The sequence below is a fragment of the Schistocerca cancellata genome, unplaced genomic scaffold, assembly GCF_023864275.1.
Source record: "Schistocerca cancellata isolate TAMUIC-IGC-003103 unplaced genomic scaffold, iqSchCanc2.1 HiC_scaffold_1103, whole genome shotgun sequence".
Taxonomy (NCBI): Eukaryota; Metazoa; Arthropoda; class Insecta; order Orthoptera; family Acrididae; genus Schistocerca; species Schistocerca cancellata.
Window position 1 is genome coordinate 125,169 of NW_026047102.1, and position 24,791 is coordinate 149,959.

The window sequence follows — 24,791 nt, forward strand, 5'->3', positions numbered from 1 at the left end:
TAGTGTCCTTTCACAAAAATTGTCACATCGCATATAGCACTTGCACTTTCCATTTTGTGATCAAGATATATGTGTTTTCGGAGTGTAGTGTTGCCAACTGTTGTGTGTTTTTCTTTCTATTGTTTGTGTTGTGGTTTGATTATTTTTTCCATTTGTTGTGTGTGTGTGTGTGTGTGTGTGTGTGTGTGTATTTCCTGTGTGTAATTGTGTAATTCTTTCCTGACAGTATGTTTTTCTTTTTTTAATATGGATATTTGTTTGTTTGTGTGCGTGCGTGTGTGTGTGTGTGTGTGTGTGTGTGTGTGTGTGTGTGTGTGTGTGTATTTTGCCGTGTATAAATGTTTTTTATTTTATTTTATTTATTTATTTTTGTAGTAATATATATAAATATGTGTTCATGTGTGTGTGTGTGTGTGTGTGTGTGTGTGTGTGTGTGTGTGTGTGTGTGTGGGAGGGGAGAGGGAAGGGGGAAGAGGGAGAGAGAAGAATTTAAAGCAACTAAGGGAAAGACGGAAAACAGAAAAAAATTACTTTCGAATTGTGTTAATCATGTTCTTCCGAATGTCTGATGATCCATCGAAAGTCTGATACATTCTACACACGATCGTGTGTAATCGTTTTGTTGTCAGTTCCTAAATGGTTTTAGAAATTCCAATGGAATGTGATCTTTCGGTTCTCCGTTATTTGATCTTAAGTCTTCCAAAACTCTTTTAAAATCTAATTCTGATACTGGGTCCCCTGTCCCTCCCCCATCAACTCCTCTGTCTCCTTCTAGCACGTAATCAGAATTCCTCCTCCTCATAGAGGCCTTCAATAAACTTTTTTAACCGATCCTGATATCCTGAACAAAGTCTGGGATTAATTTAAGGAAAACACGTGGAAGGGCGGCCCAACTCGATGCGTTATAACGTCATTCCCAAACAAATATTTTTATGTTATAACAATTCAATCATGAGTCAACTGACAGTTACCAAGATTCTTGGGAGATACATACAAGTAGTTACGATTCTTAAATTAAATTCACAATGTATAAGTCCCTTTACATTACAAATAGCACTCAAAAAATGTGAACTGTGCAACACAATGGCGGCCAAACTACAAACAGTTAAATAAACAGACCTGCGGCGGCACTCTGTCCCCGCCACTAGCTCACAGCTGTGGGGTAATACCATAAAAGGAGCTGAACATGAAGACTATTAAGATGCATACATGTCCACTGGTTATTCTGCTCTCATACAGACAAGATACAGCCAAGCTGCTCAAGGGCTACCCTTATGTAAAACCGAAGCAACAGCAGTGCTTCACTGATTGGGCACAAGCCTGTTCCACATAAATCACGTGAAGTACTTAATTAAACTACTGGTCCCCTAAAACGCAATTAAAATGACAATCACAATGAAATCCTCACTTTTTTTTTAAGAAATCAAGAAACTCATTGTTCAGATTGCGCAGACTTTCACACACTCACAAGGACCTTACAATAACAGAATTACTGAGTCAATTACCTGCTAATCCGGTGACACCCCCGCCGTGGCACGATACCAAAAGAATAACAACAAACTGCTCAACTTGGGGCTGGAACTGGAGAACCGCAGAATCGCGTCTGACCTTCCAACACTCAGACGTCTTGCGACGACGGGGAAGCCGCCGAAGCAGGGGGAAAGTGCGTCCCTGCCCCGGAGCAGCGAGGCAGAAACGCGTCAACTGCTGCCGACATATACCGAACAACAAACAGCAAAACAAGTCTGATGAAAATTAACGTGCACAGTAATACTGAAACGGGCAATCGATAGTTCAACTATTAAAACTTCAGTATGGGGGCGACCCGCTCATAACATTGCAAGTTCACCTCGCCAGCCATAACAAGAAGCAATGCACGAGGTCATTTAAAAGAATAATTACATAATTACTCAAACAAGATTTAAAAAATCAGGGTATACCTTTACTGGGGTCTCTCAGGGGCTAACAGACGCTGTAATTGGTATACGCACCAAGTGGCAGACGGCCGGTTACACCTATAACCCGAAGGGATTCACAACACGGAGCAAGAGAGTGTACAAATACAAGCACGCACATGCACATGACCCACAAATGCGTACCTTTACGCTGAGCACACACAACTTCAGTTACAGGCCAAATCCTATAATTCGCCCCAGGAAGGGCCATGAGGTCTACAACAGACAGAAATTACAATCAGTATTATTAAATACTCAATAATAACAAACCATGATTTCAAATACAAGGTAACATTACAAAATACTAGTTTGGCACATACATAAACCTCCAGATTGAGACACACAGTGCCAAAGGTGTCAGCGAAAGGCATAAGAAACTGGATTCCTGGCCACCTCACACGGGGCAGAATTAACTATCTTTAAGTACATTACTTACTAAACAGTCTCATAGATAATTTCAAACAAATATCAAGGAGGCCAATAGCTTCAGAACTGCAGGTAGCGAGGCCCTGGATAATACTGCCCTGCTGCTCGTGGCTGCTAACAGGTTGTTCACTACATCTCGGCGTATTTAGCACTCCACAGTGGACTGGTGCACGTCGCAAGCAGGTTGCACGCGACGAGAGCCGCTCCTTGTCCACTGAAGCCGCCGGTAGCAACCGTCAACGCTGCAGGAAAACTCGGGTCCCCACAGCCCAGTGGTGAACGGTGTTAACTGGCTGAACGCCGAGTACTGAGGCTCACCCCTCCAGCTGCGTGTCCCACACGCCACGCACCGCCACACCGCTCCACAGGGAACAACAACCCCTCGCTCATTCCTTGTCCCAGGCCCATATTCTCCCGCAACCCTTTGTTCTACCCCTTCCCGTATAGCCGCATTCTCATCCTCCATGATTATTAGATTTTTGTCTCCCTTTACGTTCTGAATTACCCGATCAATATCCTCATATATTTTCTCTATCTCCTCCACCTTCTGCTTGCGACGTCGGCAAGTATACCTGCACTATTGTTGTCGGTGTTAGGTTGCTGTCGCTTCCGATGAGAACAACCCTATCACTGAACTGTTCACAGTAACGCTCTCTAAAACCTTCCTACTGATAACGAATCCTACTCTCGTTATACCACTCTCTGTTGCTGTTGATATCACGATAATAATTTACTACTTGGTGTTTTCTGCACCTTCGTAACAGCACCACTAACAAGGGACACGCTGGAGCTCGAAACCATGCTTAGACTAAAACTCGATCATAAAAACTACAGTGGTCTGTGTGATTTCCATACAAAACTTCGCACTTACCTGCCAGCACCATCACAGCGTATGTCGTAGCTGCACTAACAAATGCTCGAGTTGCGTGAATGATATAGCTACGTTACGAATGTGTCTTCACTACAGCCGATATAATCGTCTCGAGTGAATGTAGTAGCTGCATAGGAGTATGCATTTTAGATAATTCTCATTTATTGTTCCGTCTCAGTTGTACACTTTTCTTGATTCGATTACCGCAGTTCGATTGTGCAAGGTCGTACAGATCTACAATTCACTATTGGTATCTGCAAATACGAACACTGGAAGCGTCTAAAATGGTTGTTGACGTGGACAATTTCAAACCTTCAGTTTCTTTTATCGACAGTGTTAAGACTGAATATGGCATTTCGTACAGACATATTACTACATTTGTCACTCATAAGGACGTAGAAGACGAGACTAGTATATGTCAGCACGCACAACGGTTTGTGGAGAAAGTGAACTGCTTTTGACAAAGCAGGGTGTGGCGATAAAGAATGTGTGTAACAGCGACCAGAGTTAATTCAATGTCTTCATCACCAACACTGCATCACAGAAGTGAGAAAACTACAGCTAGTGTGCTGAAGTCTGTACATAGTTCTATCCACAGCTACACAACTGATGCGGCTTCATCAATGACAGGTCGACTAGCCTGTTTTCAACAGGCACAAGACACTTTCCGCCCAAATATTTTAAACAAACTTGAAACAATCTGCCCACGGAACGTTCACGTGGAGGCAATCAAAAATGGAAAAATGATTAAAGAACGCATGAAACGTTTTCTAACTTCAGTCCTTGGAGAACAAGTGGAAAAGAGACTCTTGCTGTGTGATTCCTGGTCAGGTTACACAGATCGTATCCTTCTCGATGTCACCCTTCTAAACGCAAGTTTTGCAAATAAAGATGTTATGCCGAAGACATTGCCACCGAAAACAACAAAATGTTGCCTACTTCTCGATGTTTACTTCTTCCGGTAATATAAGCTCTGTATGAGGACTGCTAATTCTGTAAGGCTACAATGTGCCACACCGCAAGTGAAGATACGTGATTGTTATTTCATCATCACACTTCACTCTGTGATTTACAAACAATTTTGTGGACCGAAGTATACGTCTGTGTTGTGTTAGGTTGCTGTCGCTTCTGTTGAGAGCAACCCTATCACTAAACTGTTCACAGTAACGCTCTCTAAAACCTTCCTACTGATAACGAATCCTACTTGGTGAAAGACAGGTTATGACATTGACATACCCATGCATCATTTGAAAATGTAATTAGTGTGGCTTTTGATATTGGACTGCTTAATTCGAAAGTGATTTTGAATGTAAAACAGTGGCTTTAACGAGAGGTGCACTATGTTCTCTTTCACATTATTTTAACCACTTAATCGGAAACACGAAACTGCGCTATGAGGATTAATGTAAGCACTGACAGTTGCGTAGGATATGTGTGTTTTCCGCTATTATAATTATTTTAAGCAGGGGTTTTTTGGCACTGTTGAATGAAAATGTAATGATGTACTGACGTCATTGAATTACGTATAGTTTCCCTCCCATGGTATTAATATCTTTTTCCTTTTTCCTGTGTATTAAAATGGCACTTGTGGCGGAAAGCAACCTTTTGCTTGGAAATGACACATACCACTGTTTTTTCATGATCGAGTGTTATTCTAGGCATGGTTTCGTACGGCCCCGAGCGTTCGAGGTCAAGGGTGTCCCTTGTAAACGGACTACGCCTGTCAGTATAGACTAACCATTTTGCGTCCATACCTGTACACCTCAACTGCTGCCTATGGGAAGATAAGCAGCTATGTTTTGCTTTTGCCACATGTACTTGGAGATACTAATTAATCTGAAAACATATTACTCTTAATAGCTACAGTTATCAGTGTGCTAGTAAATTAAATAATGTTCAGTACACTGTCCTCAGTCACCTAACTCACTAAAGCGCTATATATTCATAGTTATCTAGCATAGAGCTTGTTTGCTGGCCCATATTTACTGGAACAACTTGTTTCTATTAACACACTCTGATCAGCCAGAAGACTATGACCAACGACCTGCTATCGATATGAACCTTGAAACGTCCCCTTTGAACAATTATACATGACTGTGCTTAACCTGGCAGACAATATTTTTAGCGCAACGCAATCTGACTTCCAATAATCCCTACAAAAGAATGGCCCTGACTAACATTAACCTATACCTTTCACAAATCACTTACCTCACAAAAATCTTCGTTACTCAAGGTACCGCAATACAGCGAGCGCCACTACTGCCAGCTAAATAAAAGATTAAAACTACGAAAGGCACTAACTACTAGTAGGCATAGTTAGCAAATGAAAGATTTTAATAGAGAACAAACAATGTATTTACCTTAATATTCATAATTGACATCCAGTCTTACAAATTTCAAAACTCCGCCATCTCTCTCCCCACATCCACCACTGCTGGCGGCTCACCTCCAACTGCGCAACGCTACGCGCTGTTCACATGCAGCTGCCCAACACTACAATGGCAAACAACAATGAAAACTAGCCACAGACTGCACACAGCACAGGCAGTGATTTTCATACAGAGCGCTACATAGCGTTACCAATAAGAAAACCTAAACAGCCTACTTACAACCTGTCCAGGCGATAGCAGCATCATCTGGCGAGGAATGACTGCCAGTCAGACACAAACACATTGCATTTAGTATAACATAAGCGTGCTGTCCGCTTGTAGAACGGGGAAGACGTGCGATCTATCAGAGTCTGACCGAGAGCACACTGTGATGGCCCGCAGGCTTAGCACGAGCGTTTTGGAAACTGAACGACTTGTCGGGTGTTCGAGGAGTGCTGAGGTGAGTGTGTTCAGCACCTGGGGAAACCCGGGGTGGAAACGCATCCAGATGGCGTGAGGCTGGGCGGCCACCGCTCATTAAAGATGTCGGACGTCGTAGGCTGGGCAGACGGGAACAAGTCAGATTAGAAGATACATATACACACATGAATAGTGCTAATAATGTTACTGAAATTTTTACTTCTACACATGCAACTACATTTAGAGGTACAATTTTTTTTTAACCGGTTCTGAAACAGAAACTCGTCCATGGAATAGAAGTAGTTGTCCAAAAGAAATGATTTGAAGCTAGATTTAAAACTTGATCTGCTACCTGCGAGACACTTTATGTTGTTCGGCAAATAATCAAAGATTTTTGTTGCCAAATAATATACTCCTTTTTGAGCAACTGACAGCTTCAATAACGGATAGGAAAGGTCATTTTTTCCTCTAGTGTTTTATGTGTGAGCATCACTGTTCTTCGCGAATTGAGATGGATTACTTATAACGAATTTCATTAGGGATTATATGCACTTTGATGGTAAAACAGGAGGGGGGGGGCGAACTGCAGCGGAACTAACACCAGACTCTGCTGCGCATAATACAAGTGTGTTCAGACACACAGTGCACAGAACACTCCTAACGATGGGACTCCGCAGCAGGCAACCCACGCGTGTGCCAGTGTTAACACCACGACATCGGCAGCTACTGCTGAAATGCACACGTCACCGTCCTCACTGGATGCTGGCGCAGTGGTAGAGCGTTGCGTAGTCTGATGACTCCCGTGGAAGGGCGCGAGTCTGTCGTCTTGCAGGACAGCGGCTCCTCGGCTGCTGTACCACGAGGCGGAGACGAGCCGGCGGGTCAGTGGCGAGGCCCGCTGGTGTAGGCCCCCAACTCACCAGATCTGAACCCGACTGGACACACCCGGGATGCGATTTAACTTGGTGTGACCGCTCGTCGTCGCTAGGTCACTCGTGTGTGCAGGTGTGGTGTCAGTTTCCTCCGGCGACCTACCGAGGCCACATTGCTTCCACAGCCACGGTGTGTCGCCGCTGTTGTCCGTGCCAAAGGTGGGCATACCGGGTATTAGGTTGGTGGTCACAATGATCAGTGCGTGTTTTAACCCTGGAGACTGCGTTCTTGCTGCTGATATCCGATTATAGGAAGTGAGCTGATGAGAACACCACGTACACAGTCGAAAGGCAGCATCGAGACAAACTTCCCTCTTTGTAACGGTGGTAGTGTCCTGTTTTTATATTAAGTATTGACGGAAATACATCCTTTTAAAATCATCACTTGATTTATAATCAATGTGCATTTTAATGTTTGCCTAAACGATCAGCTGCCGGCGATCCCTGCAGGACATGACGGCCGACTGGCCCGCGCTGTGTGCGGCCCTGGCCGCCGCCGGCGCGCTGGTGCTCTTCCTGTGGTGGCGCCGCCACAGCCGGCACTTCGCCCGCCTCGGGGTACCCTCCGTGCCGCCGCTGCCCCTCGTGGGCAACATGCTGGACGTGCTGCTCTACAGGAAGTCCTTCACCGAGATCGTCCGAGACCTGTACCAGGAGCTCGACCCGTTTCCGTACGGTGGCGTCTTCTCCTTCACGATGCCGGCAGTCATGGTCAGAGACCCCGAACTGATCCGATCTGTCACCGTCAAGGATTTCGACCACTTCACCGACCACATGGACTTCTTTACGACTGACAAGGCCAATCCACTGCTAACGAGAATGCTTTTCGCTTTGAAAGGTAATACGCTCACATACACTATTAACCATTAAAATTGCAATACCAAAAAGGATAGCAAATAATAAAACTTTCCTTGTTGTATGTTTACCATACAGTAGGAACAATAGATGATTAAATTTTAAAATTTTGCACATGGTTGATGCAGCAGCCGTAGGATAAAATATTCGTGAAGAAATAATAAAGAGCCTGTCAGGTGAAAAGTTTTATTTAAATCCCTTCACTATGGTTTCAAAGTTTATGAAATATCTTCTTCAGGAGAAAAAGAGTGACTAAACCGGTTAACACTGAATACATGGTAAGTTATACATACTACAATCGTTGCGAATACAAATGTTATTCAGCCTTATTGTGTTGGATGTTGTACTGGAGGTGCGTTGTATAGCTCAACGGTGTCAGTAAAATATAAAATTCACCTCCACAATATTAAAAACTTGCACAACATGGTGCTCGCCATTGAATAGTACTTCACCAACGTACAGCTAATCCACTAGCCTCATTTACGTAACGCTTGAGCTAAGGAAAGCTTCTGCCTAGAAACGGCACTATGAGGTGCATTCAAGTTCTAAGGCCTCCGATTTTTTTTCTAATTAACTACTCACCCGAAATCGATGAACATAATCGCCCTGCAGACGTACACATTTTTCACAACGCTGACGCCATGATTCCATGGCAGCGGCGAAGGCTTCTTTAGGAGTCTGTTTTGACCACTGGAAAATCGCTGAGGCAATAGCAGCACGGCTGGTGAATGTGCGGCCACGGACATTGTCTTTCATTGTTGGAAAAAGCCAAAAGTCACTAGGAGCCTGGTCAGGTGAGTAGGGAGCATGAGGAATCACTTCAAAGTTGTTATCACGAAGAAACTGTTGCGTAACGTTAGCTCGATGTGCGGGTGCGTTGTCTTGGTGAAACAGCACACGCGCAGCCCTTCCCGGACGTTTTTGTTGCAGTGCAGGAAGGAATTTGTTCTTCAAAACATTTTAGTAGGATGCACCTGTTACCGTAGTGCCCTTTGGAACGCAATGGGTAAGGATTACGCCCTCACTGTCCCAGAACATGGACACCATCATTTTTTCAGCACTGGCGGTTACCCGAAATTTTTTTGGTGGCGGTGAATGTGTGTGCTTCCATTGAGCTGACTGGCACTTTGTTTCTGGATTGAAAAATTGCATCCACGTCTCATCCATTGTCACAACCGACGAAAAGAAAGTCCCATTCATGCTGTTGTTGCGCGTCAACATTGCTTGGCAACATGCCACACGGGCAGCCACAGAAATGCCAACTCTGGAGGCGATCTGTTCAACAGTCATTCGGCGATCCCCCAAAACAATTCTCTCCACTTTCTCTATCATATCGTCAGACCGGCTTGTGCGAGCCCAAGGTTGTTTCGGTTTGTTGTCACACGATGTTCTGCCTTCATTAAACTGTCGCGCCCACAAACGCACTTTCAACACATCCATTACTCCATCACCACATGTCTCCTTCAACTGTCGATGAATTTCAATTGGTTTTACACCACGCAAATTCAGAAAACGAATGATTGCACGCTGTTCAAGTAAGGAAAACGTCGCCATTTTAAGTATTTAAAACAGTTCTCATTCTCGCCGCTGGCGGTAAGATTCCATCTGCCGTACGGTGCCACCATCTCTGGGACGTATTGACAATGAACGCAGCCTCATTTTAAAACTATGCGCATGTTTCTATCTCTTTCCAGTCCAGAGAAAAAAAATCGGAGGCCTTAGAACTTGAATGCACCTCGTATGACATTACAGGCGAGGAGAGTTTGCACTAGTGGATGACCTTTATTACACTAAACTAGTTTAAAACATTAAAAATTAAAATTATGGCATTTGAGACCAGATCATGTTTGGCTATGTACTTACATAAAATTTACATGACAAATAATTAATAAGTTACCATCAAGGAAAGTTATTGTGGTAAAATCTAAGAATATAAACTGTAAGTTATCATAAATAATAAACAATACAATAAGAAGATGAAGGGGAAGGGAGGAAAGGAGGAAGGGGAAAAGGGGGGGGGGACAAATCAAAGGGGTAGGCAGCAAAAACCAGTGGGAGAAAAAGGAGGCTGCAAAGAGTGGGAAGAGGGAACGAAGATGGTAAAACAGTATATAAATAAAAATATACATATCTGAACATCAAAACTTCAAGGAACACATTAACAGCGTAAGAAAGAATAAGCAGAACACCAGCATTAAAAGATGAGGAAAATTACATATACATAGTCATCCGGAATATCGAGCAATCTCTCTGGTATGTTAATGATATTAGGACTCTGAAACTATCCACAAAATTCCTGTCGTTCAATTACACCTATTCATTTGAAACTGGCCCGTCTTTGTGAACAAAATATTTAATAATTCCACGTTCTTCTAACAGGTCAAGCCTGTGACCTGTACTTTCTTTTATACAAAAGTTCTAAGTCTTCTAGTCACCATGATGTGCATTGGAAAAGTAGCGGATGGGTTCAGCACATGTGGGACTGTGCACATTTGCCCCACCGTTACTTAGCAGGTCCTTTTAATATCTAACTTTGAAGGGTCTCCTGTCTGGTGCATGTGATGATTAAATTTGTAGGTGATCTGAAAGAAGATAGGAAGCAAAATATCACAGAGCAGCCTTCGGCAGCAAAAAAGGGCTCAAATCCAGCTAGCTTCGAGCCGGACTGTTCAGATAATAGATTCCATGCTGCTTCATCTCGATGCCAGAGTTCATCAGTTGTAGAGGCTGGAGAATGGTGGCATGCCAGTCTCTCGGCTAGTGGCTGAAAGATCTAGAGAAAGCTGTGCCCAGGGCAACAGCCGAAAACCCTCTGTAGCAATGTAGGTCAGAACAACAATATCTCATTGCAAGATAATGTCACGGAGATCTCAATAGTAGGACTCATGTCACCGGCCTCAAAAAGTCGAAAATGTATCACATGGCTCTCCAAATTACTGTTTGCGTGAACCAGAGGTGACCACATTGTATACTGTGTCATCATGCCAACGTATTGAGCCGAAGTGACGATGTCGACAGAAATATGACAATGTTCGATTTCTTGGGAGCGTACACACACAGACATGACCGTCGTGACGCTGCACGCAGAACTGGAACTTTTCTAAAGACGACGCAGGGCCACTTTGGTGTCCAGAGTTGTTGCTGGTCGCACCACTGTAGACGCTCCCCTCTCTCTCCTCTCAACAGCGATCGCCACGCTGATACTCCATCGTGCTCCAGACTAGCTCGGACTGTCAGTGTGCATACTTGACTAGCTACAGCCAAGCCCATTTCCTGACCAAGGAAACGTGACGAGGCTGTGCGATTCTGCATGTCCAAGCGATCAATATATCTGTCAACCCAAGCACTGGACGTGTGGAGCTTTCGAGAACCAGCATGGGGCTGAGTACGATCCCCCTGAACCCATCGATTCCCTGCTCACATGACAGTGGTGAGGTCCCGATCACCGAGAGCATCAGTATCACTGAATGATAAACCGCACTCTCGACAGACCATCATCCCGTCGCTAGGAGAGGATACACTGCTAACTGAACATCATGGTATGATACTACCAACAGCCTTCATAACAGATTCTCACTGTTGGCAGTGTCACCTGATGTTCACTGAATGAAACTTGTCTTGACCATAAACGTACCTCACCCAAGGAAGCTGGAGGAGGAATATTCCTTACTGCTTATGTTTGCCAGGGTTAGTCATAGAAAGTTTTCCCTTTGAGTTATTGTTTATTGAATATTGTACGAAACGTTAATTGGTCATCAATTCTGCAGGTTCAAAAATGGTTGAAATGGCTCTGAGCACTATGCGGCTTAACTTCTGAGGTCATCAGTCGCCTAGAAATTAGAACTAATTAAACCTAACTAACCTAAGGACATCACACACATCCATGCCCGAGGCAGGATTCGAACCTGCGACCGTAGCGGTCGCTCGGCTCCAGACTGTAGCGCCTAGAACCGCACGGCCACCCCTGTCGGCTAATTTTGCAGGAATCTCGTCCTTTGAAAGAAGAAAAATGAAACTTTTAATATGCGTTCAACAACCTGTACTCTGCCCCACCAAGTACGTGTCCATGATACAGAAAAATTTTCTGTGTAAGATTTTTTGTTTCCAATGTCTGAAACGATGCAAGTCTATGTTTCTTGTTGGCTGGAATTCTTGATAATTTCCGTAATCAGTTTATTTTCAGGGGAAGTGTTTGTTGATGACATTCGGCTGTATTTATCTTGTATATTTCCAGTAAGTTGCTCCAATTCACTACTGTTCACATCGAGACTCAGAAATGTTTAAAAGAATACGTGAACCATCTTTGGAAAGATTTTTGAACGCTATTTTAAATGAAAATTCTAACTCAGGGAGTGAAAGTGAAAGATGGTGTTATGGAGTACGATCGGGAAAGTAATGTGAACATTAGAGATGATGAAGATAATGCAGCGTAAAGTAGTGACCATCGGCATGTAACTGTGACCAAGTTTGAAAGAAGGTATGTAATCACACAGCCCAGAATAAAGTGTATAATTACACAGTCCAGAATACCTAGGAAGTCTCTTGCTAATATACACAAATAAAAAAAACGTTTTGCATCTCCTCGGTTCCCAGAGTTCCGGAAGCTGTACAGAAAATTGGAATAGTGATCAACATAAACATCATTTCCGCCCTTTTTATTGCTCATTAAAACCGCACATTGCGTGTTGTACTACCGTACAGCGAGACCTTCAGAGGTGGTGGTCCAGATTGCTGTACACACCTACCTTTAATATCCAGTAGCACGTCCTCTTGTATTGATGTATGCTTGTGTTCGTCGTGGCATACTATCCAAAAGTTCATCAAGGCACTGTTGGTCCATATTGTCGCACTCGTCAACGGCGATGCGGCGTAGATCCCTCAGAGTGGTTGGTGTGTCGCGTCGTCCATATTAAAGCCCTTTTCAATCTATCCAAGGCTTGTTCGATAGGGCTCATGTCTGGAGAACATGCTCGCTTCATTAGTCGAACGGTGTCATTATCCTGAAGGAAGTGATTCTCAAGATGTGCACGATGGGGGCGCGAATTGTCGTCCATGAAGACGAATGCCTCGCCAATATGCTGCCGATGTGGTTGCACTATCGGTCGGAGGATGGCATTCATGTATCGTACAGCCGTTACGGCGTCTTCCATGATCACCAGCGGCGTACGTCGGCCCCACATAATGCCATTCCGAAACAGCAGGGAACCTCCACCTTGCTGCACTCGCTGGACAGTGTGCCTAAGGCGTTAAGCCTGACCGGGTTGCTTCCAGACACGTCTCCGACGATTGTCTGGTTGAAGGCATATGCGACACTCATCGGTAAAGAGAGCGTGATGCCACTCCCGAGCGGTCCATTCGGCTTGTTGTTGGGCCCATCTGTACCGCGCTGCACGGTGTTGTGGTTGCAAAGATGGACCACGCCAGGAACGTCGAGAGTGAAGTTGTGCATCAGGCAGCTTATTGCGCACAGTTTGAGTCGTTAACACGACGTCCTGTAACTGCACGAAAAGCATTATTCATTATGGTGGCGTTGCTGTCAGGGTTCCTTCGAGCCATAATCCGTAGGTAGCGGTCATCTACTGCAGTAGTAACCCTTTGTTGAGACCCCATCCTGGCAAAAAGTAACAATACGGACGCGATCGAACCGCGGTATTGACCGTTTAGGCGTAATTGAACTACAGACAACACGAGACGTGGTACCTGCTTCCTGTTAGAATGACTGCAATTGATCGGCTGTCGAAACCCCTCCGTCTAACAGGCGCTGCTCATGCATGGTTGTTTATGTAAACTCGCAAAATTTTCGGTTCACAACTCCACAGTCGTATTTCAGCCAATGCTCCAAATCTTCATACTGCGCCACAAGCTGTATCGTTGAATGGGGCATGAACAAATTCCATGCTTTGCACAAAATAATCTGAAAGTCCGCTTGCGGCGGTTGATACCCGTTACTTACAGCATTTAGTTTCTCATGTTGCAATGTGGGCTGAAGATCTGCAATATTGCGAAGAAATGTGACGTTGCCAGCTAGGACGTGGGCGGCAGTACAAGGACGTAGCGTTGTAGTCAAAGCGGGAGGAGGCGTCAAAGGGGTCCGGACCCGCCCCCCCCCCCCCCCCAATCCAGTTTTAAGTTAATCCTGCACAGCTTTTAATAAGTAAAAGCATTAGCGTCCCTTATTGTCATTGTAACTGTGCAGCTAAATTTATTGCAACAGTATGCTAAATCTTTTCTGAATGTGATTCAAGCCGGTAAGTAGTTTAGTATGACGTAGGGAGCACTCTGTACGTTCAATCTGTCATCAAATACGTTATTTTTAATCGATGTTGAGCTGTTCTTCCGACCTATGTTAAAGTAAACAATTTTTTAAATGAAGTTCTATGTACAATACGTTTCTGCAGGAAAGGAGTGGCACGACATGAGGACTACTCTGAGCCCAGCCTTCACCTCTATGAAGATGAAAAACATGTTCGTACTTATATCAGAGATTGGGCAGCAGATGGTCCGGCACCTAACGAAAGAAATGGCAGAGCTGAGAAGTGAGTGTTTACAAGTTGCATTTAGTGTAATTGCATGTGTCATAACAAACTGTTGACTCTTCTGTTACTAGTGCAGCGTCGCTGAGTAAGTCAGACAGCAACACTGTCCTTAGTAGCAAAACAAGACTGTTATCCTGTCGCAATAGTGTGCAGTGTTTATGTTATTGTCGTCACTTTATTGTTCTGCATTTGTTTTCTCAACGTAAAAAAAATTAAAGCTTACTTTGAACAAATGAAGATACGATCGTTGACGAAGACATCGTTCTGCACTGGATTTAAGAGACCACATTGCTTTGATCCAACTGTCAGCTTACGAAATACTTGCCACTGTATTTTTGATCGTACACATAAATCAGATTTACTTGACGTTACTAATCGTTTATCACTTCCAACACGTAAAACAAGATATGCGCTCTGGAAGTAACTGCACTGTGTGCAACACTTGGAGGAGGGTAATTTACACTACTGTTAATCCCCCAGCCTTTCGGTTCCACGTACATATGGAGGCGTGAAAATAAGAATATATTCCTCATTAGGTCCTTACAGAATTTATGCCTATACGATGAAAGCCGGTGCAACATTTTACGATCCATATCAAATACTCATTCTCAGAATACAAAGAACAACATTTCACTAACAGAAGGATGTAGCTCAGTTTCTACACCGATTTCATCCTGAAAATTATTCAAAGAAATAACACATAAGAGTCTCGAATATAACATATTCAGTATATGCTGTATAATTTTTCTATAATTAATTCAATAAATGGAAATATGCCTTCCGCTCTTTCTACAGTTTATGAGGCTCACCACTCGCCAAATGGTCTGAAACGGTTTCACGCAGCCAAATGCCCCGTCCCTTCTCGCTGTGCTCCGCTACGACGACAGGAAGACACGTATGCCTGTCTATCATCGTTTTAGCCACGGGTCACTTGAGCACTCGAGCATCAACAACTGAAAGGCTGCCGCATCATCCAGAAACATACCCGTTACTGGATAGCGACGCCACCACCATTCTGCACCTCTATCTCTGTCACAGAGCACAGTGATTATGAGGAGTGCAGGAACACTGCCACTGGACGAGTTTGTCCGGACAGATAAGTTGATGTATAAGTTAGTCCATATCCATTGCAGGATACGGAGTCTCAGAAACGACAGAAGGAATTAATTCCAACAGCTCATTGTTCAGGCGGGCGGTGGACATATTTTTGTGTGTGGGGTTTGACATGGCAATGTATGGGGGCCCCTAATCCTCTGCTGTATTCGCAGGAGAACGATGCAGGAACCTCCGCCCTGATCATCGCTTACAAAGTTCTGCAGGTGACATTTACCTTCAACAAGCCGCTGCACCACACCAACGATCCCACATCGTGTAAGGATTCTGAGGAACACTCCTCTCCTCGAGCATGAAGGTGCCTGTGTGGTTCATTTCTTGACCTCTACCACCCCTCCCTCCTCCCCCCCTCTGGACCCTAAAAATCCCTTCTTTCTTGCTGTACCTGTGGAGCGCAGAATTGCATTCATTTGCGTTATCACTCCAAGAGTTAAAAAATTAGCCGTTTAGCTAATGACCTGGTGATGTTTCCATGAACGAAGACCGTATGTGGCATAAAATGAGAGCTAATTTTCATGTAACGAGATTAAAAATTCCACTTTATGAAACTGATATCGCTGATCGCACTCCTATTGAAGACAATAAGTTTGCCATGGGCTCCAGTGTGGTTATAGAGTGCTAAATGAGTTACACATGGGTTACAGGACGGAAGGAAGATTATTTTCGAAGAAATTTCACGTTTGCAACCGGTCGTAGTCAACTAAACTCCATAATATTTCAACTGGTCACCTGCCAATCACCGTCAAGCAAGCCATCTAAGGCGTCCTCCGTTCCGCAATATACAGGGACAGCCACTAACTATTGCCACTCCGGATGTATGGCAGTAGCCGAAAAGTTTGTGGGACAAATGTTGCATGGGACAACGGGGCTCATAATATGACGCCGGTTTTTTGTTGCTAGATGGGGTCGCGTCAGAGATATGGTCATTTTTTTAAGGGATGCTATAGTTTGGTACTTATTTTCTGATAGCGGTTATTCAGACATACGGTTATTGAGACATACCCAATGATGTGTAACAGTAAGGTCTTTGAAGGTCAACAAAGGTCAAAAAGTTGTCATGAACGTCCATTTACAGAAGGTCTTCGAAGTGATGACCATTGGTATCAATGCAGTGCTGCAGTCTTCTTATCATGGATTGCATGGTATTCCTCATCACTTGGGCACTTATCGAAGCACATGCTCTCACAATTCTCTCTCGTATATCGTGCAAATAGTAAATATTCGGCGAATACGGCGTATCCATCTAACGTGCCATTGACATGTAAACACCATTCGACAGTTTCGCAATACAACGCTAGACTAGTATCGTCGAATCGAGCGAATGTGAATGACGTATTCCACCAAAGAACAAGTCTATATGTTTCTCATTTACAGAGAATGCCAAAGAAATTCAGTGAGAGCTAGAGACTTGTGCACTGAAAGATATCCTCAACGTACTCGCCATGAACGTCGTACATTTAAATATGTGTATGACAAATTGAGAACAACTGGTTCTTTAACGCATCGGAAACATATCCCGCGAAGGAAAGTTAATAGAGGAAATGGAAATTGGTACTCTTCCCACCGTGTTTGAGACCCTTGTGTTAGTTCGGATGAGATTGCAGGGGAATCTGGCATTAGCCAGAGTAGTGTTGTTAATGTTCCGCATCGCCAAAAACATCATCCTCACCGTATCGTCTCCACCAAGAATTAACTGGTACGGACTGTATGCGTCGCATTGAATTCTGCCGATGTGCTCAAGTTCAGATTAATTTGATTTTAGTTAGTGGCGAGGCTACATTCACGAACCATGGAAATTTTATGTTATTGGGCAACTGAAAATCCATGTTGGCTCCGGCAAAGAAGAGGGGCGCCTTTCGACACATGGTTATTTGGTAAGCGTGATAGCTTCAAGAGAGGCGCTCTGCATCGCAGTGTAGCTTGCTGTCCAGGTTTCGAGAGGGTGCGTTTCTGGATGAGGTATTGAATATATTGCTTCCCCCTACTTATACCTCCCGAGAAGATCACGAATATAAAATCAGAGAGATTCGAGCGCGCACGGAGGCTTTCCGGCAGTCGATCTTCGCGCGAACAATACGCGACTGGAACATGAAAGGGAGGTAATGACAATGGCACGTAAAGTGCCCTCCGCCCACACCGTTGGGTGGCTTGCGGAATATAAATGTAGATGTAGGTGTAGAAGATATGCGAGAGAAAATTGTCAGAGCATGTGCTTCGATAAGTGCCGATGTGATAAGGAATACCACTCAATCCGTGATAAGAAGTGATACCAATGGTCTGCACTTCGAACACCTTCTGTAAATGGACGTTCATGCCACCTTTGTGACCTTCGTTGACGTTCAAAGACCGTACTGTTACACATCATTGGATTCGTCTCGACAGCCACTATCAGAAAATAAGTTCCAAACTATAGCATCCCATTTAAAAAAAAAAACAAAGTTAACGTTCATATCCCTGAAGCGACCCCACCTAGCAACAAAACACCAACGTCATATTCTGGCCCCCGTTGTCCGATGCAGCTTTCGTCCCACAAACTTTTCAGCTCCTATCACACTCTCGGAGTTATTCTTGGTGGCAACAGTGAGTGACTCACCCCGTATTGCGTAGCATTAGGCGCACACAGACAGACCACGCCCCCACTGCCCCGTGGCAGCGCGCTGCCTCATTCAACGGCGGAACTCGGCTGCACCGTCGTCTTCGATCTGACAAAGGCAGGCCACGACGTTGGGATTTACTTCAAACTTTGTACACCTTTAGGAGGCCATTAAAACAAAGTAATGTGCAATTAGGAAGGTGCTCTACTCCGGCAATTTCGAGAAAATCTCAAGCGAAGTTTCACGCGTCTATATTGTGCTTATTTCTCTGTGTGTAGAAGCCGGACGTTAGAGTTCCTGTTGGTCAAGTAATTAGTGTTCGAGCTTCGTAAGATGAATGAATACGACGCCACGGTTCGACTCCCACTCAAAAGTAATTACTAATCAATTTTTTTAATCACTGGTCATATTGTTTAAGTTTCATGACATTCGAGAAGTAATTTAACGAAAAAAATCACGTGTATTTGCATCAACTTTCAATTTATGTTTCCCAAGTCTGTATGTCAAATACCATCCAGCATCGTGTCATGTCGAGAGCACATCTCACGAGTAATTGTACGTTGCTCTTGTGGTCTGGCACATTGTGACTTACTATATTACTGATTTTAATGACGTCATTCGTATCAACATTTATCGAGGTTTGACTTGGGCTTTCCAAGCCTGTACCGCGTCCTTTAAAATTTAATTACAAATAGTAAATAGTCTGATAACATACTAAATTCACTACTTCATGAAAATGCACGTGGTACCTAAGTCTAATGGGTAGTGCGTGCAGCAACGCGCGGCAGAGTGCTGTGGTGGCATTCCTGCCTAGTGTGTTTATGAGACTAGGGTTCAAGTCTCCGCTGTGGCAAAAATTGTAATGCACATCTTCAGTTTCCATCGTTATCATCGATAAAGATGAAACCCAAATCTAATCGTAAGAACTAGAGATCGCCTACATTTGTGTTACAGCATTTCCCCGTTACATCCAACGGTGGACTGCTATTCCAATCCGAGAGGGCCTCGGCGATAGTGACGATCAAGGGAAAAATAAGCTGAACGTGTGAAGTCTGTGTTAAGGAGGGACAGGGACTTGGGTAGTCGGTGCAACAATGCTACCTATTGTTGTGCGCTCGTGTAATCCTTAGCATTCCCATCTAAAAAGCAAAGAGACCTTGTTTCAAGACCTGGCCGTAGCATAAATTTTAATACATTTCTTCAGATTAAATCATTATCATAAGATATAAGTGTCAGTGAGATTCAAACCGTCGCCCTGCCCACGCCCGTCTCGCAAAGCGCGAACGCTAACCACTCGACCACACTGACTTCCTACATTCGGCTCTTTCACATAGGTATATCAGTTACATAATAGAGGCTAAAAACTTTTCTTGCGATTTCCTCGGAGTCGGATGACAAAAGGTGTGCGAAGTTTGAAGTAAATCCTTAATGACTACGTTGTGGCCTCCCTCTGTGAGAAAAACGAGGAGATTACAGGACTCTACGCATTATCCAGCTATTAGCTGCTGTCATGGTTTATCAGATTTTCCGCCTTGCCTATTTCAAATAATGGGTCACTAAAATATGTTGTTGTGGCCAGAATTAGTGTTTTATCATACGCCATTGAATTTCCGATGGAGATGCAATGTTCTGCAACAGCAGAGTCCTCGGTTGCAAAAGGCGAGTGCAACGTTGGTGCAACTCTCTTTCACCGTGCACACGGTCTGACCTCCACACGCCGTATGACACTGGCAACGTATTTTGTATATTCTAACTTTCCACAACGACAAATTATCCTGGTGGCAACAGGGAGACAACCTTAAATGGTGGGGGGAAAACCGATTTACCCTAAAAATTACGGAGGATTCTTGCTATTTTACGCGAAATATTGCCAACAAAGGGAAGAATATTTCAGATTTTTCAGGTGCGCTCTCCTCTTTATCCACTTCCTGGTTCTTGGCTTTAATTGATAGTGCCCTGTTAATCTGCCGGGTAGAATATCCAACTCCCCTGAACAGTCTTTAAGTGGGCGAGCACTTTCAATAAACTACGTGCATCTGAGAGTGCTTGAGCTCTGTGTACAATGTTTTAAGAACGCTCATAGTTTGCGATGGATGATGACAACTCGATGATAAACTGAATGCCACAGAGAGCTATCATTCTTCTATTTAACGAAAAAGTCCAGGAAAGGTAAACAACCACCTTTCTCTAATGCCATAGCGAACCAGATGTTCTTATGAAAGGAGGTGATGTTAGAACTCCATTAATATATGGTCAGTATTGGGACACGGCCGGCACCATTCCAAAATACCGAATGTATCCGGTACGTGTTGCCTCTCTAGTCGTTATTACCGTAGCGGGTTGCGACATAGACAGAGTCCTTTCCTAAGCATCGTTAGTAGACAGCAACAAGGTCGCACGCAGTGTATCCGGCAAGTGTTGACTCTCTAGTCGTTATTACCGGCGCGGGGTTGTGACATAGAGAGAGAAACCCTTTCTGGAACTCGAACCCTGCTCCTCCTGGGTGGAAAGGCCAAGTGCTCCCACCTAACACAATTAAACCACCAGACACACATGGAATTGATGGGAAATTAAAAATGCCGGAGCCCTTTCTGGGACTCGAACCCTGGTGCTCCTGGACGGAATGCTCAAGTGCACCCCCAACACATGAAACCTGTCTAGATGCGGGAGAGGAAGGTTAGGTTAGTGTACTTTATTTATTTTGGTCGAGAAACTGACGCAAAGATCGATCCTAATTGCGTAATTAATCACAAAGATAGGTCCTAATTACACAACTATATGCAAAGCACTACAGAAGGACGGCATAAAATCGCAATACGCCGCGGAAACTGACGATACCATACAACTGGTGTTATCCTGCCAAGAACCACTCGAAACCAGCGGCAGAAACATCGAAACTCTACCCTACACATACAAGCTGCCAGAGTCGATATTAGCTAACTTTGAGACGGGTGTATTTCCTGCTTTTCATGTATGCGTGTTTCTACTGCATTACAGAGAAGTTATTATCAGAGTTTTTTTTTTCTTTGTATACATCTACGGCATTGCATGTTTCGAATTCTTTAAGTTCAATGGGCCCCATGTACAATTAATCTTAAATAGAGTGATGGTAGAACTGCTGTCTGGACGCTTCCATATGAGGTCTACTTTTTTCGTATTTGGTCTTCGTGGTCCTTATGCGCAATTAATGTTAGCTGCAGTAGAGTCGTTTGGTAGTTACCTTGAAATGAGGGTCTCTAAATTTAGTGTTTACAGTTCCTAGGAAAGAACACCGTCCTCCAAGGACTTCTGTTTGAGTTCTGAAAGCAGCTCCATGGCACTTACAGGTAACAAATCTAGAAGCCATTCGCCGAAATTCTTCAACATGACCTGGAACGGATCAATCCCACCAGTGAAGTAAGCAGGACGATAGTAATACTTCACCTGAAAGTTACTGGTTTATTATTCCTACTCATCAGCATTAACTTGCATTTTTTCCGCATTTAAGGCTAGCGACCATTCATCACACCAAATGGAAATTTTGTCTAAATCGTCTTGTGTCCTCCTACAGTCACTCAGCTTTGATGACTTATCGTAGACCGCTGCATCGTCGGCAGACTATTGACCCGCCAAATCATTTAAGTATAAAGAGAACAGCAGCTATCCAATTGCACTGGGCTGCATATTGGATATTGCCACTCTCTTATCTCTGAGCCTGTTAAATATGCTCGTGCCTTCGTTAACGGGCTGCGATGGGAGATCGTGTCATATACCTTCCTGAAATCTAGAATATGTAATCCACCTGTTACCTTCCTTTATAGTTCTAGATATATCATGTGAAATAAAGGCATGCCGAGTTTTGAACGAATGATGCTTTCTAAAATCAGGCTGATTCATCAACATAAACAGCTTAGCCTCAAGAATGTTTATTATATTCGAACTGAGAATACGTACAAAGATTCGGGAGCAGTCCGAAGTTAGGGATATTGGTCTGTAATTTTGCGGTCTGTTCCTTCATCTTTCTTGTATACTGGAGTGACCCGCGCTTTCTTTCTTTCCTTTATACCATTCGTTTCGATCTTCGTGTTGGACGAAAAAGAAAGAGAGAGGGAGAGAGAGTGAGGCGGGGTGATGGACCAATTCCCTGGAGTACTCCTTCTAAAATCTAACAGGAATGCCATCCGGACCAGATGATTTGTCTGTTTTTCAAATCTTGACGGTACTTCCTTATGTCAGTTACACATCTTCCATACGGGGGTCCGTCCGAAGGTCAAGAGACTGCATGTTTGTACGGTTTTCATGCTTGAACGATGTCTTAAACGTGAAATTTTAAACTTAGGTTCGGCTTTTGCTATCTTCAACTGCCGCACCAGACTGGTCAACAAGGAACTGATTGGAATCCTTAGACTCGCTTACCGATTTTACACACGGCCTGAAAGTTCTCGGCTCCCTGCCAAATCTTTTGCTAAGTTGTGACGGTGGCAGTTACGTGCTTCACGCATTAATATTTCGGCAGCCGGCTAATGGCTTACGAGGCCTCGATTCAATCTATTAAACGTGCTTGATTCGATTATTCTATTCCCTACAGCTTACAGCCATGAAATATCGGTCAAATTATACATCATCTTCGTTTTCCATTAATGTCGATGGTACTTCATTCCTAAATATACGGCTTACAAGTAGTATTGTTTAGTGCTCGTCGCAGTTATGAGTACCGGTAACTACAAGCGAGGTTCATTACAAAGGCGATTCATTACAAAAGCGATACTGTCTGACTCGAAATAGCCAGGTATCTATGACAGGGTATGCTAATACACAGAAAATTCGGTGCATAACTGATTCTTTGTCTATGTGATGCACAAAACTAATTTCATTTTGTTTTGATGTTATTTATTTATTTATTGATTTTAGTTTCAGAAGCTATCCCCGATAGCTCCGCATCGCCGTCACCACTACCATCACTGCCAAGATGGTACTTACTTCCGGAGGAGGGGTATGGAAAAGATGATAATGATGACGATGACGGCGATGTAATATTTCTCTGTGAAATAATAAATATCGACTAAAAGCACTACATATTTTGGAACACAACCTACGAGCAGCTTAGAGACAGAAGTGATGACACTTTCTGCGGGACCTGACCATCATTTTGCAGAACAATGCTCAAGCACGTAGAGTGCAAACTGTTACTGATTTGTTTGACTGATGGGACTGCTGAGTGCTGTACCACCTACTGCGGTCCCCTGACGTAAGTCCTCGTGAGTTCAACTCGATTTCTGACTGAAGGAAACACTTCACGGCATTTGCTTGACGACTGCTGCAACTCATCGATTAACAGACCGCGCCACTCGAACTGTCGACACATGTGACACTGCTAAGAGCATCACTGGCAAGGGTTATACACTATGCTGGAGACTACTTTGAAGGTCAATAAAACTTTGAAAGACATATTTATTTTGTACGAGCTGTAAGTAAATAGTTTTTCCACTGCTAAATTTCCAATCCTCGTATATAAACTCTCTCCTAGTATCCACCATCTTCTACAAGACGAGTCCCTTACAACAGAGTATACCACAGAGGTGCATGTGTGTTTGATGCTTTAGAAATACGCAGTGTGTTGCCTCTACAGTTACTAAATTCATCATAGCATCCACAGTGAGTAAATGATACACTGTCACTGTTGCGGCCAAAGATGTCAATACAGAGATAGAATGTATTGTACTTAAACTGCCAACAGCCTTGTTCAGTCTATTTCAGTAATGTCCAGCCTCGTACCTATCCATATATCCTCAATTTACACTATAAATTTGATGCCACTGGCTGATCTCCATGACAGCAGCAATATCTCCATCCCTGTAATACTATTACTTGGAGTGTAATAAGACTCTCTTCACCAACTGTTCGGTGTTGTAATCAAGGAAGAAATTAACCGCATATTTACCTTCTCAGAGGAACCGAAAGTATAGGACCACTCGGATTACGTTTCGCAGACTCATCCATCATTCAATTTGATTTCGTTTGGCTCCCATACAGCTCAGCTGATGACGCCATTCTTACGTGCTCTCCGTCCCACTCAGCAACTTGTGTGATGAAGACGCTCGATCTGCTCACCACACAACGAATTCAACCACTGATGGTGTTAAAGATTAATATGTTTTAGAACAGTTAGTCTAATTCTGAAGACGACGCTAGTTTGACTGATTATGGCATTGGTCTTCCGCTCCTAGTCTGCTTCTGTCTGTAACGGCAGGCTCAATTCAACGTCATGCTTATCTGTTGAACAAAACAAGAGTTAGTTTTACACGCTACAACAAGTAAAAATCAGTGATAGTGGTCAAGGTTCATGGCTGGACTTGAGAGCATCTATCTTTTGTGGTGCCCTTCATTATCATCCTTTAAACTGACTGCCGTGTTGTTTTAGCGTCTCTGCTTAACTCAAATAGTTAAGCCTAGACTCGGCTAGCGTCGCTAATACGTCTCTACAACACTCCTACGGCCCAAATCATCAATAAGCTCTGTCGATCACGCTATTGCGTGCGACCAGCCACCTGATTTACGTCTTTCTATGACGGCTCAAAACTCGTCTTTTCACACAACATCCTCATCGCACCGATTACGAATTATCCATGTTTGATGCGTCCCTATCGCCTAATTTCGATTGACTGGCCACCGGATAGTCGTTTTGATCACCGTACTCACACTATCAACACAATTGAGATAACAGGTGCGTCTCGAACACTA

General features: G+C 43.8%; 1 protein-coding gene across 1 annotated transcript in view; it reads left to right on the top strand.

Moving 5' to 3' along the window:
• Positions 1-24,791, top strand: part of LOC126156192 (cytochrome P450 9e2-like) — an 80,855-nt gene that overhangs the window by 14,842 nt on the left and 41,222 nt on the right. Inside the window, exons 2-3 of the mRNA XM_049916284.1 lie at positions 7,424-7,811; positions 14,227-14,364. Of these exons, the coding sequence (XP_049772241.1) occupies positions 7,427-7,811; positions 14,227-14,364 (523 nt within the window). The 5' untranslated portion in view covers positions 7,424-7,426. The remainder of the gene's footprint in view (positions 1-7,423; positions 7,812-14,226; positions 14,365-24,791) is intronic.